General features: G+C 37.1%; 1 protein-coding gene across 7 annotated transcripts in view; it reads right to left on the bottom strand.

The window, feature by feature from the left end:
- Window positions 1-20,331, bottom strand: part of BMPR1A (bone morphogenetic protein receptor type 1A) — a 145,178-nt gene that overhangs the window by 17,187 nt on the left and 107,660 nt on the right. For 6 of the 7 annotated variants that reach the window (XM_060406335.1, XM_012104920.5, XM_060406336.1 and 3 more), the window contains 5 exons: window positions 13,799-14,018; window positions 9,401-9,563; window positions 7,555-7,657; window positions 1,538-1,634; window positions 1,272-1,371 (listed from right to left, as the gene is read on the bottom strand). In XM_060406335.1, coding sequence (XP_060262318.1) covers window positions 1,272-1,371; window positions 1,538-1,634; window positions 7,555-7,657; window positions 9,401-9,563; window positions 13,799-13,865 — 530 coding nt within the window. In that variant the 5' untranslated portion in view covers window positions 13,866-14,018. Of the gene's footprint in view, window positions 1-1,271; window positions 1,372-1,537; window positions 1,635-7,554; window positions 7,658-9,400; window positions 9,564-13,798; window positions 14,021-20,331 lie in introns of those variants that run through there. The other variant, NM_001280714.1, reaches the window with a different exon arrangement.

Raw genomic sequence — 20,331 nt, 5'->3', positions numbered from 1 at the left:
ACCTACTATCAAACATGTGAATCTCTGCCAGTATAACAGGTAAAAAATAAAACCTCAGTATGATTTTAACATATTTTTCATATTTTGAGTATTCTTGAGTCATCTTTTTCTTTTAAGAGCCATATGTATTTCTATTTAAACAAACCATAAGTTCATTTTTTGGTAATTACTGAATTGATTTTTTTTATTTTCGATTTATAGAAGCTCTTTATATTTAAGAAATTAGCTCTTTGTAATATAAGCAGGGGATATTTTTCACTGTTAGACTGTCTTCTGACTATTTATAGTGGTTTCTACCACATAGTAAAGTTTTATTTTTATGTAGTTGACACCATCAATCTTTCCTTTTTTAATTTTAAGGTGTTTTGTGGTTTTTTTTGGCTAGTAAGTTTTGTGTCAGATTCAGATTATTTTTAAAAACTATTCCAAGGTTTGTTCTAGTATTTAAGCATTTCACTTTATATATGTAAATATATATGTATATATACATGAATTATATATCTACATGGCTAAATCTGGCTAAAACTTATTTCAATGTACAAAACTGACTCAGCTTCATTTTTCTCCATTTTTCTCAGCTGCTGCTGAGTCACTTCAGTCGTGTCCGACTCTGTGCGACCCCATAGATGGCAGCCCACCAGGCTCCCCCATCCCTGGGATTCTCCAGGCAAGAGTACTGGAGAGGGGTGCCATTGCTATCTACTCCCAAATCCATTTACTGAATAAGCCAACTTTTCCTCAGTAATCTGAAAAGTTACCTTTATCACATACTAACTTCTACTTACAGGTCTAGTAACCAGTTCCACTGATCTCTCGGTTTATTCATCTATCAGTCAGATAATGTTTTACTATGACGTCTATGCCCTCCTCTAATCACTTTTCCCTTCTGGCAACTGTCTTCTGAAATCATGACTAAATGCAAATAACTCTGAACCACCAAATAACTAAAGAATGGTAATATATAAAATTGATTTCCTGGGATAGGTTTTAAACATTCAGATATAAGAAAGTTCAGTATTCTATAAATAAGGAAATCGTAAGTATTCATGAACATAACAAGAAGTACAGTGTTGTATCCAATTAACTGACTGATAGCTCTGTTCACTCAAGAAAATTATAACACCATTAATTAAAGGAAATATAACCAGAGAATACAAATTCATGGTTTCTAAAATACACTCAGTGTCAATGGTTTCTGCCTACTGGCCTTAAGAGCAACTGTTTATATCTACTATTCAACAAAATACTTTGCATCAAAATAATTATCTTACTTGTAACAAAAGCAGCTGGAGAAAATGATCATAGCAATTATGCAGACAGCCATAGCAATGAGCAAAGCCAGCCATCGAATGCTGCCATCAAAAAACGGACCTGACAATGGGAATAAACAGTAAAACAGACATATTATCTTTCTATTACATCTTAGAAGGAAAAAATAACTTGTAGCGTTAAACTCTAGAAAGCCTGCTTATTGTTAAAACCATAGAAAATAGTTCACTGAGATTTACGATGACTGCACTTTTCTCTGCTAACCTACCTATAACAACAGGGGGCAGTGTAGGTTGTAAATACTGGTTACATAAGTTGGTCCGACAACATTCTATTGTCCGGCGTAGCTGGGCTTTTGGTGAATCCTAAAGGAAGAAAATCAGAAATAATTTGACACAAGAAATTGATAAATACTTTTTAAAATATTCATAAAATACAATCTCCAATTCAGCGAGTGAAAAGGACCTGCCAAGTTTATGTGTGAAAAATGATATGGAAAAATTTGGATCTGTGGTGAAATAGTATTGTGAAGACTCTAAAATTTTTTTTTTTCTGAAGAAGAATGCATTATGTGGTGTCTGAGAACACTAGACTATAACTTAATTACAAATAAACAAAAGTTTATATATATATTTTAACCCAAAGTTTGGCATTTCTTAAGATATTACTATTTGTTATTAATAACACAGTAAAGGCATGAGATCTTTTCTTATAAAAGGTAGGGTAATACATTTCACTATAATGGCAGATCAGTAGGGTAAATATGAACTCATGGTAGTACCAAGACTTAGCTGGATGGGACTGAAGATCTGACTGAAACGTGGAGTGTGTCCTAGGCCAAATAAATTGCATGTTATAAAAGGTAGTCTAATAGGCAGAAGGTACAGATGATATAACAACTATGTTGAAACTAATGAACCTAATACAGAAGAAAATAAGTGTATGTGGTGAGCGTAAGGGCAAACTATAGAAATAGTACTTCTGATCGTTTTTAGAGACCACTAACCAGGTATGTATCCCTAACAGATCAGAAAGTGAGCCCAGGGAAGACTGCAGTCATGGGAACAGATGTCAACAATTACATGCGAAGTTTTATTTAACCAAAAATACAGTATTTGAGAAGTTCTTAATTTGAATGCTGACATTTCAGCACTGCCTGGAAGAAGTGACATTCTAGACCAAAACAGCAACAGAAAGGAATTGTTTGTCATTATAAAAGTAGCAAGAATATAAGCAGATATTAACCATGTTAGTCTTAAATATCAGAGGGCCAGAAAGGGGAAACCTCAGCATAATCGGGTTATTCCTTTTAAAAAGGTGAATATGAGATTCCGTAAGGGAATCTATATGGGATTCTTTCTATAAGGGACTTGAGAGTCCCCATAAGAAAAGACGGGTCAAGAGTATTTAGAAACCTCCAAAAGCACAAGTTTTACACTTTAACTGAATTTTAAACTTTCTAACAAACTATTACTTTTAAATTATCATAAAAAGAGAAAAGGAAGATATGTCAGAAGTTACACAAGTGACTCTGGGAAAAAAAAAATCCCGGATCTAGAGAAAACTTACATGAAGGATGGAATGAAGAGTATATAATTAAAGATGAATAAAAAGAAGTGTAAAGTATCCAAGAATAGTCCCAGTATGCTAAAGTTCAAAATGAGCTTAGCCTTGCAGGTCAGAAAATGTAAAGAAGAATCAGCAAAGCGTTTTTAGCAACTTAGCAGCGCTACAAGAAAGACTAGCAAGCACTGCTGCTGAGAAAACAGCAGGCAGCGGAGGGCAAGGAAAGCAGCGTCTCCCGGATGAGCTTGGCCGCTCCAGTCTTCCCCACCAGGGATGATTACAGGTACGAAGGAGGCAGACCCAACACCGGTAAGTGCATCGGTAAGTGCGTCGGGGTCCCAGAAGTATGCAGAGACCCTGCAGTGTTTCTTTGTTCTGTCTGAATTCCTATCTTCTAAGCTCCAGTGCTTTGGCCACTTGATGCAAAGAGCCAATACATTGGAAAAGACCCTGATGCTGGGAAAAATTAAAGTCAGGAGGAGAAGAGGGTGGCAGAGGATGAGACAGTTAGACAGCATCAACTACTCAATGGACATGAGAATCTGAACAAACTCTGGGAGACAGTGGAGGATAGAGGAGCCTGGCGTGTACAGTCTGTGGGGTCGCGAAGAGTCGGACGTAACTTGGTGACTGGAGAAGAGAACACAAAGCTAGATGAATTACTATCACAGGAAGACGAGGGCACCGCGAAGAGGGCTGAACGAGGTGCGATTCAAAGACTTCAGAAACAAGGAGCGTTAACTAGATAGCTATATGTTGTATCACTTTTAACAGGGAAAGAAGGACTTTGCCAACAATGGTTGGAGGCAGCATAGTATTATGAAAACAAGGATTCTGCAATCAAATAGCTTAAATCCTAGCTTTGCCATTTATTAAGTTTGTGACTCTGAGCAATGATCTTACTTCTTCTCTCTGGGCTTTAGCTTTCTCTCCTGTAAGATGGAGGATAAAAAATACCTACCTTATAGGATAATTGGGAGAAAATGAGATAAACTGTACCAAGCACTTAACATATTAAACTAAACAGTAAATGTTCAAGAAATTAATTCTTCTTCCTCTGGTGAACTTTGCATGGATCCCAGTCAAGATTCTAGAATAAGTCAAAAATGCTTGCGGTCTCTGGGAGGACTCAATGTAGCTTCGCTGAGAATAAGCAACATGAGACCCACATCTTTCTTACACAGGTTAACTGTATGTCTGGGAAGGCAAAAGTTAAGTGTGTCTAGATTACGATGTTGGTTGACACAACCTTTCTGGTTCCTGCACTCCCCACTGCCACGCCCCACCTAAGCCCATTTGTATCTCTGATTTTATGTGGGCAATAAAAATCCTTGTGGGGGAGAAAACTTACTCGGCATTGATGAAACAGAGGAGATTCTAACTTATGTAGTGAGCCTGAGTGGGGGTGGCGGGTTAGGAGGGGTGCCACAGGAGAAAGTAACTGGAACTAAACTATAAGCAATCGCAGTGCGGCCTCTGAGAAATAATTCACCTACAGGAAGAGCCAGGATAAGCTGGATTTACCTACAGAGACCGGGCGGTGTGAGGGAAAAAGCAAGGCCTGGGCAAAGAACGGTGATTATCACTTGCACCTGTTTTGATCCCAACCTGACGGCATGTGCGAGCACCGGGAGGAAAGCGGTGGGTGCCGGCAGGAGAGCTGTTCTGCCCAGGCTAGGTGCCAGGTGAATTAGCAGGGATCTGTAGCAAGATGCACAGAAAGTAACCCCAGTGGCGGTCACTATTTTCATCTGTGTAACCCCTTAATCAGTGGACGTGAACCTAGGCAAACTCCGGGAGATAGTGAGGAACATGGAGGCCTGGTGTGTTGCAGTCCACGGAGCTGCAAAGTCGGACACGACTTAGCGACTGAACCACCACCCCTCTAAATGAATTCCGAACACAACGTATTCCCGCGTATATTTTTAGGCTAACATCTGAAATGTTTCTTCGTAAGTAGGTGCAAAGAATGTATTGATAATACCTTACTTATTGCACATTTTAAAACAAAGTTAAAATAACTCAAATCTATTCAGGAGCATCTAAATAAAATGGCAATTCAATACCCATCATCACTATTAAAAAAAAATCAGAAAATTTTATAGTATTCCTTTTTCTCCTTATGCTATTTCCTTTCCACATGTTCCACAATCATTGTGCCCTAATGTAATATATCATGAGATATAATTCTCCACCTCAAAAATAAACATATGAATATACTTGCCCTGGCTTCTGAGATCCGTGAGAGAGGGAGCCTACAGTGGGGTACCCTCTGCTATTCAAACGGGCGCCGGTGGCCCAACGTAGATGGTGCAAATCTCTTGTCCTGAGGTTTTATTAACTTTCCCCATAAACCAAGTTACTCAGCCTCTTTTCTCCACTAAATCTTCCTACTATACTATTTCTTCTTAATTTCTTTTATATTTCTAAATAAATAAATAAGTTTTCCTTGCCTATGCCGTCTCCCCTTCAAATTCCCTGGATCCACCAGGGCAGGACCCCGGCATATTAGTATAAAATTAATCAAAATTATATGTACATTATAACCTTTACATAAAAAGAAAATTTTATTGGAAAGGTATGAGATGGACAGGACTTAAATAAAACTAGTTCATAAATTCATGGATAATTCCTTATTGCCAGAATGAGAAAAGTCTGGCATCTATCCCTATTTTTCTCTTCTCCTCTTTTTGGGTGAGTACTAAGATTTTTTGATCACATAAACAAAAAGATGGTAATGGAAGGATTTGTTGTACCACTGTCCCATAATTCTTTGAAGACCTTCCAATCACAGGACAAAGATCTATAATAATCCTACTATGAAAAGTTATTTTAAATGAAGCAATTTGGTTGAAAGCAAAAAATGAAGAACTACCAAACATGCAAATATATTTGCTATCCCCATGTTCCCCACATTGGTACTAAGATTTTGAATTTTAACAGTGTTCAGGAACTTGAGGATTTGCATTCCAGGCTACTAATCAGGAAACCGTGAGAAGGCTGATTGTGGAGAGGAAGGAACAGAGAAACTGCGTGAGAAGCTCTGGTCTCAGGCAGAGAAATATTAAGCATCAGGCTCTATGGAAGTCCCGGATCTGTAAACCAATTCCCTTAAAACTATCCGTGTACCTGGTGGTCCTTGGGTACTGTGGTCAGTATGCACTCAGGGATCTGTGTGATTCAGCTGAAAGCCTGCTTTCAACTAAATTATCAATATGGTGAAAGCTACCATTTATTAAGTCCTTACTATGTATCAGTTGTGCTAAACTCTGTATATATGTTGTCTCTTATTTGATTCTTACAGGAACTCTTTTGTTAATAAGAGAACAAGAGAGTAAAGCGTCAACATTTCTATGTGATTAAAAAGTATACTGAAGTGTGGTTGATAAATAAAACTGGAAGAGACAAAAACAAATCAGCATCTCCTGAATCCTGACAGACAAGGGCAAAGGATTAATTTTAATATGACGAAACTTAACTTTGACAACTATGGACAACCATGTAACCAAACTCATCCCGTTCTCCTTTAGTTATCTGCACCAGTGAGGAATGGGAGAGAGATGGCTGAGCAGCTGCATGAGCGAATGACACCGGGATTTCAGCCGACAGAAAACTCAGTATCTTACTTAAGAATAAGGTATGACAAACCTCTAACATGACATTTTGCTGCACTCAGGAGAAGGAGTTCCTAACTCTCTGCTCGGTCTTCCTCGCCAGACCACAGTCAATTCTGCATATCACACTGAGACACTGAAGAGTGACTCTAAAGCTGATCCTACACAAGCAGTAGTTGAAGTTACTTTGAACCATTATTTTCACTGGGTAAAAACTATAGTGTACGAGGAATAAAGTAATACAAAAAGATTTCACATCGTAAAGGGCGACCGTATTAAAAAGCGATCCAATTTGTTCTCTATGATCCAAGGAGTACAAAGGAAGAGAGATACGCAGTCATTTGGAGGAAAAACTTTCTAAGGATAAGGTCAGGTCATTACTGCAAATGAAACAGGTGGGCTTGGGAGGTGATGAGCCCCTTACTGCTAGAGGTGAAGCAAACAGAAAATAGGACGCAATGTATGTGACTGTGCACGTGTGCATTCGTGTATCCGCGTAAAGTTTCTACCAATCCTGAGAGTTTCTCACTGATTTGAATAATTTTCTAAAATAGTTGCGGCTTAAATTTGTTAATAAACAGTTCTCTCTGGAGCAGTTTTCAAAAACAGTGGAAAGATCACCTGGGGCAAAATTATTATACAGGATTTTGAAGAGATTAGGGTTATAACCCAAAGCCATCAATATGTTCATAAACTATTACTAATCCTCTGACTCCTTTGCTGTGCTGTTAAAGTAACTCCACTGAGATCTTACAAGGGCTTAACATTTCTAAGTTGTCTTGGGGAGTTATAAAGGTTATTACTCGTCACTTTAAAGTCTTTCTAGTCCATTTTATAATGTACAAATAAGTGTGACAGCATTTTTTTTTTTTACAGGTTTGACAATTTAAAAACAGATGATTTAAAACTTTTTTTAAAAGTAAAATAATCTGTAATTTCAATTGACACAATCATATAACCTGAAGTAAGAGCTAAGCTTCCTCCAATATATTTGTTCCCAGAACACACAGCAATATGCAGACCAGGCACACTTCTCCTTAGGGAGTCAATGTTTTTCCTGTGGCCCCTCCCTTCTTAATTTCATAGGCCTCAAATTAGGTATTACCTTGCACTGAAAATCAGATCCTTCATATTTCATACACCCTGAAGCTAATGTGGTTTCTCCCTGGTCATCTTCTTCTATGATGGCAAAGCAATGCCCATTAGTTCTAAAAGAAAAAAAGCCAGAAAGACAAAAGATCAACTTCAGATCGGAAGGTACTCATTAAACCTCAGTTTGAATGTGACCAGTTAATGATGGCTGTTAGTTCTGAATAAGAATTACATTCAGTGTGATTTACTGGTAAGTCTACAGGCATTTTAAGGCAAATACAAGCTGTCATATTTGAACTAAAATCTACAGGTCGAATAAACATCCAGTGTCAGGCAGTAAAGGATTTCTTTTAAACAAGTGCCCCCAAATATGAAATACTATTCACCTTTCCTTTGTTAATCATAGTCATGTGATCACAGAAAAACTATAAAACTTTATAAAGTAGATAATCTTTAGTGCTTAAAAACATACTTAAAAATAACTTCGTCTCTTTTCATCCATAAGATTTTCTGTATTCCCATACTATACACAATATTATGAAAAAAAAAACTTTCTCGGTGAACCATAAAAATAGATTCAATGACAAAGGAAAGTATATTTGGGAAGATCTGACTAACAAAGATTCTGAGAGGCACTTTTTATTTAATGTGATAAGGAAAAAAGGAGAACTTTTGAATAGCTGAATTTTCAAGAAATGTATATAAACGTATTTGTATTAAATCAAATGTTATTTAGGTATTAGTACGCCAGAATTATCTCCTAATACATTCAAGCTTTAATGAGTAGAAGAAATATCTAAAAGATTTTTTTGTGTTCCTCCTTACTATTCATATCGGTAAGTGTACTGTTACAGTTTAAAGAATCTCGTAGAATTTTTCATTTTCTGAAATGAGAAAATGTTAAGTGACAGGATGAAATTCTGTTAAAACTGATCACTAAGTTTTACTCTGGGTTACCCAAGCCTCTAACAAATAGCTCACATGGACCAAGTATGAACTACAGACAAGAAGTCTGGCAGGAAGTCACCTGGTAATATAATAGGGAACACCCTCCTAACACAGATCAACCAGTCTGTTACAGTAAAGTCAACAACTACGAGAAAAAAAAACAAATCTAAGATATGGTGAACTATCATACAATTTCAATATTTTGTATGTATACTTCTTGGCTATATATCTGTTCACATTCAAAGAGCATAAAGTATTAGGAAAGTACAAAACAAGTTATTGATTACTATATCTTAGCAACAGGAAGATGACTGACTGAGTCCTTCAGGGTTGCTTTTTTTTTTTGACTAGTAAGACAATTAATTCTTCACTGTCCCCTAGGAATATGGAACAGAATTAGATGATCATATATAAATATTAAATAGTTAACATAAAATTAAGCAGAAAATTTAAAGTGGTTATATAAAGCAGATTTAGACTGGGGGTTCACTTATAAGAAAATAAAATTATTTAACTATCACAATGTCATTCTTGTAGACCTGTAAAATATTTCAACCAATTTAGAATTACAAGGTTTATGTGAATTTTCAAGGTTTCTTTTTAATAATCTCTAAGTTATCTACAATGAGCATCAAGAACTTTCTGATAAAAAGATCCCTGAATAAACCTAAAATGACAGACAAATACCAGATTCCTTTTACCTCTTTTAAAAGCTACATTACAATGTTACTCTAAGAAAATAACCATCAATCACTTAATATATGTTCCTATATAAAGAACAAGAAGCTTTTGGCTCTTTGGAAAGATACCATATAAAGTTAGGGAAAAAAATTTAGTCAAAGTAAACGATTCTTAAAATAGCACTAAATACAACCCTATTCTCATAACTTTAAGAAGCATAAAATACTTACATGCATGTGTTATTAATAGCATCATCTGGGCAGTGTCCTGAGCAATAGCACTTTAAAAAAGGCAAGGTATCCTCTGGTGCTAAGGTTACTCCATTTTCTGACTTTTTCTGATCGGAGTCTGATTTCATCCCAGTACCATGGAGCATACTGTCTAGATTCTGCCCTGTATTCAAACGTGAAATTGTAAATGAACCATTTCTGAAAATCTAATTCTTTTATTCCAATTTTTTAGTGAGGAGAAGTTTCTATGCTTTCTTAACTGCATTAATTGTAGTTGTATGCTTTTAATTAAAAATAAACTTTATTAATATGATTACATTTACTAACAGCCTAAAATGCACAGATAAACTATCTCAGCTCTCATGGGATATATGGGGATGACTATGTCACAATTTTCGCACTAGTGAAAGACAAAAGTGGCACAAGGTAGAAAAAAGGTCGTAACTTGTAAGAAAGGTACAAAATGAAAAGCAGTTTCAGAACAGTTAGGTAATTCCCACCATTAAAAAACTGACAAATTATGGTTCCTTTTAAAGACACTTTGGTTCAAAACTTGTGACCAGCTTAAAAAAATTAAGTCCTTTATTTGTACGTACCTCTATGTGATAGTGAAGTTACTAAGCATTTTGCTCTGGATTTTAATTGCTTAAGTAAGGGAATTGTAAGAGTCTGGGGACTAATCATATTATCTGGTGCCTTTTATTCTCAAGGTCATTGGTTCAAATCCAGACTGTGCTGCCCGAAACTGAAGGGTACTTGTAGGGCAGTAGTTGGAGCCTGGAAACAGAGCTGTGTTCTGGCACTAGTATCGTAGCCTCAAATGACACTTACTGTCTTATTTGGTACTGATTCTTTCAGACCGAAAGCAGAACAGAACTAAAGCAATGTTTTAGTAATCCCTCCCTCTGAATCAGTGAAATCAGCTAGGCTACTCCTTGTGGGGGTAGGTCTTCAGAGAATAAAATGTAGAGCCAAACAGGTACAAAATATTAAGAGAATTATGTATGCATCTCATTATAAATGTTAAATAAGTGATTCAAGGCATAATGTGAACCTGAGACTTAAAATTTAGCTATTCTGGTGAGAACTACTGAAAAAAGAAAAAACGTACATACCCATGGATAACCAGAAAAAAATGTGCTGCTCAATAAATTTTAGTGATTCCATGCCTTAAATTTTAATAATCCTCACTTAATCCTTTAAACCGCTACAAAACATAGACTTCATTTATGTTAACATCAAGAGAAAAAAAAGGGTGTGTGTGGGGGGTGGGGCAGGGGGGAAGAGTGTCAAGAAGGGAAGAGATCTACTGGGAAAGAAACGAGGAAACCTAGAGTCTGGTCTGCTATGCCCCTCCACCATTTATTGAGCTGGGTGATCACAGACAACGCATGTCAGTTCAAGCCTCATTTACTCAGTAAGACCACAGGACTACAACACATCTGAGGTCTCAACCAGCTTTAAAATCCTATTACAGTTATAGAAGGAAGCATCGATTTAACTATGGAGACCAAATGGCAAATAATACGTGCACATAGCTGGTTTCTCAAAACTCTAGTGATACACAGGAAAAGCAGCATAGTATGGCAGAAATAACACTGAAATAACAGTGAGAAGTCAAAGGTTCAAGTCTTGAATATCTGATATGTTGAGATATTAAACTTCAGGCTTTTATCTATAAAAAATGATGACAATAATTTCCAATTAAGAGATTATATATAGATCAAATGAATGCATAATAAAGGGCTTAAATATGAAAGTGTATAAATGAAGATAGTACTAAGAACAAAAAAACTATACTAAAAGATCACCAATACCTGGAAAATTCAAAGTTACATGATGGTTAATACACATAACTTCCTAGAACAATGAATTTAAGAGCTAAAAGTACTTTAATTGCAATAATGTGCATCTGGGGTTTATATTATCTCAAATATTTAAGTAACAAAACAGTAACTAATTACAGGCCAGCTACGTGCAGGCAAGTTACTGAATGCTGGAAACTGATCTGGTTCTTGAGAAACTTGCAAGAAGGCAAAGATGTATGTGTGTGGAGGGGATAAGCACATAAATAAATACAATTCAGAGCGCAATATAATACAAAGGAGCTATGCAAACAAAGGATGGAGCTAGTAACACAAACTCATTCTCGGGTGTCAAAAGCAAAGAAACCTGAGCTACACCTTGAAGCTGTAAAATCTCACCAAGTACAGGTGCAGGGAAAAGAAGGCAGTCTCTCCGCACTCTCCCTAGGCGACAGCACCTATTCCCACGGTTTAAATAAACCTCTTTGGTGATGGTTTCTAGATTTATCCCTTCAGCCTTGACTCGCTTAAGCATCTCGAATGAAACTCATCTAAAATGGAATGCTTGACTTCTCTCCTCAAACCTGGTCCTCCCCAGGCTCAACCTCCAAAATGTATCTCCGTTTGTCTCACTTTGGTCCAACTCCACTGCCATCTCCTGGGTGCATCATGTCACTTCCAAAGTAAAAGGATCTCGACATTGACCTCCCAACCTCTGCTTTTGCCCCTCCAGTCCGTCTCCTACATAGCAGCCAGAGTTACCCTATACACCTAAATCTGATCTTATCACTCATCTGCTTAAAACAGTTGTATGGCTTCATATACACTCGGAATACAGTTCAACTTCCTTCACCATGCCTACTGACACCCCACAGGATTTGGACCCTGTGGACATCTCCATCATCAACTCACCGCACTTCCCCTCCATCATGCCCAGACATAAAGACCTGTGTCAGTACCTAGAACATGCCAATTTCTTTCTACCCACAAGTCCTGTGTTTACAAAGCATAAAATTATAAGTTGGGGATGGGCTGAAGCTACAGGTTATATATGTAACACCACTCTAGCAATCTGTAGTAATCTCTAAGAAATAATTTTTGCACATTGGTTTTAGTTCTTTTCATTAAGAGTAAATATTTTAATCTTATTATTTGAAGGCAAATAATAGTTATCAAAGACTAACCAACCTTCTTTGAAAGGAAATGTAACAAATTTTGCTCTTCCTCAGAGAGATACAGTGCTAAGACTTTTCATTAAATTTGTTAACTAAAACCCAATTTATTTCATCTAATAAAAGTTTATTGGGACTTCCCTGGCAGTCTAGTAGTGAAGATTCCAACCTTTCACTGCAGGGGAAGCAGCTTTGATCCCTGGTTGGGAAACTAAGGTATCACATGTCACATGGCATGGTCAAAAAAAAAAAAAGCTTATTATGTAACAACTTATGATGGGGAATGAGAATTTTGTATCATACTGTGGAGATTAAAAAAATTTAATACCAAATAGTGATTACCTGGGAGTAAGGTAGCAAAGGCTATACTAATGTTACTATTAATTTAACTCATCTTAAAACTATAACAGTTTTGACTGGTACTGATCAACAAGGCATGTAATAACAGAATTAAAATAAAGATGTTTTATTAAATAATATAATGTTTCACACAAAAAAAGCAGCTTTTGCAAGAGCACTCTTGTGTTCAAGCATGGAAAAATAAGGGTGCTAAACCCAAGGCAAAATACAAAAGAAGCTAAGATTTCATTACAACATTCATTCTTTAAAATGAAAATTTAAAGATTTATGCAGTTAATCATAATTCTTATCAGTAGATATTGTCACTGTGAACAAAACATGAAGAAAAGTCTTTAAAGACATCAACTTTAAGAGAACAAAGATGTTCAGTAAGTTCTGTAAAACCATTTTGTCAAATAGCACTCTCTTTAGTTGAAAATACCGTCCTAATTAAACCATACAGGAAAAAGCTCAGGTGTAAATATATAGCCCATTTGATCCTAAGAATCATCACAATAACTTCCTGTTTGGGAGTTCTATGCTGTAAATGCACAGTGTAGAATTACAATACTGGTCATAAATAAAACTTTTGAGTACTCAATCTTGATATTTGGCACACAGACATTATATGTATGTTTCTAAACTCTTTTAACAACAACGCTTTTTTTTAAAAAAACTGTTTATTCCTTATTGTAATTTAAAGGAGAGGAATTTTAAAACTAAGTCCCGAGTATCTATTATCCTATGTGTCAGGCACTAGGTCAGCCACTTTACATTTTACCTCATTCAATCCTCCTAAAACCTGATGCTGCATGTCATAATGCCTATATTAGAGATGACAGAATAGGCTCAAAGAGGCTGAGATTTTACAGAGACTTGGAAATGTTTCTGTCATAGTGAAGTTCAAAAATTACTTAGCATGTGTCTATCCTTTGCCTCTATACTTAAAAGCTATTGGCACACTGGGCTTAACTGTTCAAAATGGGACATGAGTTGAAAGAGCAGTCCTAATAATGAGTGCTTTTTTTACATACAGAAATAAATGACTAAAAAAAGAGATACGGTTGCTTAAATGAATTTACCTTGAACATGAGACAGGACGAACAGGTAGGCTCCCAATAACCTGATGTAAGTGTACAGCTGAGTCATTGTTCAATTTTAACGTTTCCTGTCCAGTGTTACCTTTAAAAACTGGTCTTGTATGGTCACTAATTTAAAAGACTTCTATTCAATCAGATTTTCTTGTAAAAAGTCTCAATCACGTAACAATGACTCCAACTTCCACTGCTTTCTTCCTGACTCCTGAAAGATAAAAATATTAAAAAGGAAATGAATATAACTGAATTCTAGAAGGTTTCTAACAAACTAAGAGAGGAAAACAAATGCCCAAACATATCTTTAAACAACACAGTACATTTTCAAAGATTAAAGCTATCTTTGTTTAAAAAAAAAAAGGCACCATAATTCAAAAGCTTAAATAATTTAGTAATAGGTTGCCACTTCTCCTGACCTTAAATTAACCTTAGGTAAAAAAAGATAAGAACACTAATAATCTCAATAGTCTTTTCTGGTTGCTCTAAATAAAACACTTTTAACACCATTAAGAAAATTTCTAAATATATTAAGAATAAAGCAGGAAGAGCTGAATTTAAAACACTAAACAATTAATCTCTCAATCTTAGTAGATGTGATAAAACACTTTGAGTCTTCTACTAACGTATTCTGTAGCTAGAAGAGAAGGTCTATCTAGGAAAACATTTAAATATGCAGTGTGCTTCATCATTAAAGGAAAAACAATAGAAATATATCTTAAATAAAATTATTTCCATAAAATATTACAAATCTGACTTCATTAGGAGAAAACTGAGCTTTTAAAATGGATGACGTGAAACATAACCTCTCCAATTAAGGTTTGACAATTATCAAATAGTTAAATAGTTAACAGAAAAAGAGGTTAGGGTGTATAAAAATGAATATAATTCTGGTTTTCCCATTCTACTGGTCCAGGCAACTGATTTTACTGACTTAAACCTGAACTATTCCTAAGTGAAAATGGTTTTATTTGTAAAATAATTACCCTGGCATGAACTCTACCATAAATAAAATAAATCAAGATTTCTATTTTAGCTAATAATTTTTCACTCTAGCTCTCCAAAGGCACTTTGAGAATTGAGGAAATAAGGTTTAGAGTGAGATGTCATTTATATTTTGCATTTTATACATATGGTTTGTTCTAAAATCTCTGCAATTTCTCACTTCTCTACTATGACGTTAAACTGCTTTTCATCAACACAATGCTGAGAAAGTAAGATGTAAAGTCTAAAATTACTACAGAATAACATCTATAATAATGACTTTAACAGTATTTTTAAGAAAACTCACTTCTTCAAATTATGGGATTGTGATTCTAGGGATATCTCTTCCATGATTCAAATTCAAAGGAATTTTCCAGTATATTTCCAACCCTGATCTCTCTCCCTATTTCTATATGCCTATTAAATACTCGGCTAGGATTGCATTCCATCTGCCCAAATCAAACTTATTAACTTTTCTTCCCATTCCTCTAGGCATGCCTCCTTCTCTTCCTCCTCCATCTGCTATCAGAGGACAGTGGTGCCATCTCTCCAGCCACCCATGCCAAAAACCCTGGCATCATTCCTGCCTCTCTTCTTAGTAACAGCTCTCACTCTCTCCCTATACCTTCACACATTTATTGGTTTACTCACTTATTCACCAACAGTGTTTTCTGAGTAGGTATTACACATTAATGCAAGGGGCTACGAATAAAAACATGACGGATTCTGCTTCAAGGACCTCACAGTCCTGCGCAGAAAACTGACTGAGATGACTGATTCCATGCTTCCGTGTCACTGTTTCTTCATCAGTGTATTTAAGTGAATATGTGGTCTTGTCTCATTAGAGGTACAGGCAAGGCATTCTGCAGTCAAGGAGACCCTAGGCATCTGTACAGGTAGAGCCCCCTTCAAAGGAAAGGGATCGTGTGTGATTCCTTCCACACAAACAACTGTAACTCTACCACTCTTGGCACACGTTTCAATCTTGGATCTGCTTAAAGAAGTAACCTCACCTTTCTGGGTGAGTTTCCTCATCTGTAAGACTGGAATTATATTCTGAGAATACTTATTCTGAGAACTAAATGAGGTAATACCTAACATATATTCACCTCTATGTAGCAGAACTATTATGAATGCTTTGAACATATTAATTTACAGAACCATTACAACCATCTTACAAGATAGGCTTATTATTTTAAATAATAATTCTACAGATGAGGAAACTAAGGCAAGTGGAGTTTAAGGAATTTATCAAAGATTACACAATTGGTAACAGGTAGGGCCATAATTCTAATCAACAAGATCTAATGCGGGTGTCCACATCTTAAATGCTACCCTAAGTTGCCGTGCTGGGTCTTTTATGTACATTACTTCATAAAGTATTTAGAAAAGCCTGCTACAGAGTAGGTGCTTAAAAAAAAGTTTCTTCTTCTCAAACATGTTTACGGCATACTTGCAAACCCTGCACAGAAGTAGCAGGTGCTACCCGTGACAATCCCAGCTGCAAGACATTTTCATAGACTAAAAACTCTCCGACAACTTGTATGGAGAACAGCTTTAGCCAAGAGAGGGCTGAGGGTAAAACGGCTTCAAGAGCTTCACTGTAATCTAACAAAGGAAGTCCCTAATCTTCAAAAGAAAAATGTTAGGTTTTAGCTGACTACAAGCTCAAAAAGCATCAGTGCTTAAGACCAACAGCTAAGAATGAAGACAGTCTGACCAAGCGCTGATAGAACACCGCCGTAGTCAAAGGAGTAACCATCTTACTTTATTCCACCTGGTCACGACTCTCAAATACTTTAGAAAATGACAAGAAAGCAAAGGACAGAGAGACGACCACACTGGAGGCAGGACCAGCGATCTCTGCTCACAGAATATCCAAGGAGTGAAATGCGAATGCACCTGTCAAGGGGATGGCCGGAATGACGGAGACGAGACGAGACCAATTAGACGAGTCATCAGATTCCTTCCAACTCTGAAGTCTTGAGTGAGCAGCGCTCTTGCCAATGAATAGTAACTTACTTCCCAAGCGCTTAGTAAGTGCCTATTATATGCACGATTCTGTATGTAATAGCAATACAGTGACAGAGCAAACCAGACTGAACCTTCACGGAGCTCACAATCAGTAAGACAATTAAAACACCAAACAGGACAATACGAACGATACAGAATCACAATCTGAGGAAAGTGCAGAGAAAGAAAAGTGCCAGGTCCTAGGGGATAGACAGGTCAAGGGAAGCAATGTTCCAAGTGACATTTCAGGTGTAAACTGGTGAATAAAAGAATTATTTACTCAGGTAAAGCAACAAGGCTGGGGAAGGGGGATCAGAGGCAGCAGAACAGCCTGCACAAAGACTATGAGGCCAAGAAGAACAATGATTCTGAAATGCTGAGAAAGAGGGCAATATGCTCAACGCTGAGGTTGAAGAGGCCGAAAAGTCAAGGGCCAGGTCAGGCAAGACCATGTGTGGATTTGGGATTGAAACCTAAATGGGATGGGAACGCGGTTATCTGGCTTCTATGCAACGGACCGGAGAGAACAAAAGGAGAAGCAGATAGACCACTAAGAAGGATACTGCAGCAGTTTAGGAGAGGGACAGTGGTGGTCAGGAGTATGGCAGGAGTGCTACGGTGGATGGGCTCAAGACATACTCCACAGATTCAGCAGGCCTTGGTGACGGATTAGACATGGGGGTAAGGGAGAGAGAGGAGTCAAAAAAAAAAAAATTCCTACATTTCTGGCACCAGCAATTACTGAAATGGGGCCAAACGGACTTTGAAAGGAGTGGGAAGAAGAGATCAACGGTTCAACTTTAGACATTTGTAACTACTCAAAGGGAATGTCTAATGGGCATCTGGTTCTGAAACTTAAAGGAAACTTCTGAGGCTGAAGATATAAATCTGTCTGAAGTCGCTCAGTCATGTCCGACTCTTTGCGACCCCATGGACTGTAGCCTACCAGGCTCCTCCCTCCATGGGATTCTCCAGGCAAGAGTACTGGAGTGGGGTGCCATTTCCTTCTCCAGGGGATCTTCCCGACCCAGGGATCGAACCCTGGTCTCCTGCATTCCAGGCAGACACTTTAACCTCTGAGCCACCAGGGAAGTCAGTCAACAACATAGAGATATTTAAAGCTATGGCCCTGTATGAAACAGCCTTCTAAGAACAGAAAGAGAAAACAGTGCCAGAACATCAATGTTCATTCAAAAACTGTATAACAAAAGCATTAACATCCCATATATTTATTTGGCATTCACCAATAAAGTAAATTCATGATCCAGGCTCTGTCATGTACAGTATTAATGTAGTGTGTATTACCACAGCTGGGTTATAAACTACTGTTCATAAGTGGTATTTTTCAGTTAAGAAAACCCCACCGATCTACCAAAAGACAACTGTGGTGACCTAAAGTATGTCTACAAATGCTCTGACACTGTCTTCAAAAGACGCAGCCTCATTCCCTCTCCTGAATTCCCAGTGGGCTTACAGACTCATTTCTAACAAACTAAAATAAAATGGAAAAGACAGATTTTGTCTTCTGAAACTAGATCATAAAAGGCATTTCAGATTCCTCCCTACTCACTCTTGAAATACTCTGATGGAAGAAGCTGGCTGCCATGTAATAAGGACACCCAGACAGCCTTATGGAGAGGCCCCTGTGGCAAAGAACTGGGCCTCCTGCCAGCAATCACGTGAGTGGGCCACCTTGGCGGCGGACCGGTCAGTGCCAGGGAAGCTTTCCAGTAACTGCAGCTTCACAGGTATCTTAACTTCAATTTAGGAGACCTTAAACTAGAACCATCCAACTAAGCCTTTGGTAGACTCCTAATGGTTAGAAAATGTATGAAATGATAAATGTTGGATGTTTTAAGCTACTAAGATTTTTGGTAATTTGCTGGGCAGCAGTAGATAATATTCATTGCTATAATACAGTCATTCTGAGAAATTTGTTGAAATAATAAAAGCCTGGTCACTGTAAGTTATTGCACAGTCAACCAAAAGGCACAAGTCTGAAAAGCGTAGTTGAGTCAGAGGATAACAATAAAAGCATAACATAAATAGGGAGTGCCCTCGCAGGCCAGTGGTCAGGGCTGCGTGCTTTACCTGCCACGGGCCTGGGCTGGGTCCCGGTCAGGGAACCAAGATCCCACAAGCCTCGTGGTGCAACCGAAAAAGAAAAAAAAAGGTATAACATAAACAGTCATAACGCCCAAAGAACTAACTGGATAATATGACTAACATCTTTCTTTCAAAAGAGTATTCAAAAATATGTTCTTTATATTTAAATGACCTCAGCAAGTAAGGTTTATTTTTTGTGGGGGGAAGAAACTGTCCCTCGTTCTACACTACACACTGTTACATCCGCCTTTTTAAACTACGGAGTCCATAAAGATAACATTAGTTGTGTGCTCTATATATAAAGGCACATATTTCATATAATATCCTGGCAAACTGAAGAAAGTAAATTCTGATGTCTGTCTACTGGTTTCAAAAATCAGCTCCACTATTTATTTGCTACGTAATTTTGGGGGAAGTTATTCAAGCTATCTAGGTCTCCGTTTCCTTAGCCACAAAATGGGAACAGTATTACTAACCCAAATGAGTTAGCACCTTGGATCTAAGTATTAAGCATTCAGTAAATACATGTCAGTTGTTACTGTTGTAATTAATAATAAAAATACTGATGACTTCCCCTTTATTTGTCCCAGCATATTGACTTTTTCTATAATCATAATATAACAAAAATAGTTATTTTGCAACCATTCCTGAAACTGAGTATTTTATAATCCTAATACCTGAAAATAAAAGTATTTTTAAATTCCTAGAATAGTTCATTGGAATTTTTATATTAAAATTAAAAATATCTCATCATACAATGTTAAGAATATACAGAAATGACATTTGAAATGCCACATGATCAAAATTTTTAAATGATGCTGGTGTTTAAAAGCTATTATTAGTTAGTCCAAATAGGAATCTAAATAGATTTACATTCCTTTCCTGTATACACAGATTGGTGGGTTCTTCAGGAAATTAAGACTATGACAACATTACTCAATAAAATATAAATTATTCTTAAATAAAAAAAATTTAAAGCTTCGCAAATAACAAGAAAGTTAAACCAATAGTTCTATCAGGATGAAAGAAAAAAAAAAAAAAAAAAAACAGGAAAAGGCCAAAGTCAGCTGAAAAAACAGACTAAAGTCATTCTTTCCGCTTCCCGTTAAGCCCTCCACCCCTAATTTTTACTTTCTAGTAGTGAGGTTTGGGAATTTTCAACAAGCTGGCCAACTGCCAACTGCATAAAGCAGTAAGGAGAACACTCTCCCTTCCAGGGGTCCCTCCCCCTAGGCAGCTCCAGGCGCCGGGTCTGACAAGCTTTCTGAGAAGGACGAGACTCACTGCAGACTGTCTGGCTCCACAGCCATTGTCTGCACGGCTGCTTTGCTCCTGATCCCAAGCTTGGATTAGCATAAGAATATTGTCTTTTCCCTTAACAAGCATCTCATCCGTCTTTTCCCCGTTTCTAACTTCCACCC

Source organism: Ovis aries, chromosome 25 (assembly GCF_016772045.2).
Source record: "Ovis aries strain OAR_USU_Benz2616 breed Rambouillet chromosome 25, ARS-UI_Ramb_v3.0, whole genome shotgun sequence".
In the NCBI taxonomy this organism is placed as follows: domain Eukaryota; kingdom Metazoa; phylum Chordata; class Mammalia; order Artiodactyla; family Bovidae; genus Ovis; species Ovis aries.
This window is presented reverse-complemented; position numbering and strand designations above follow the sequence as displayed.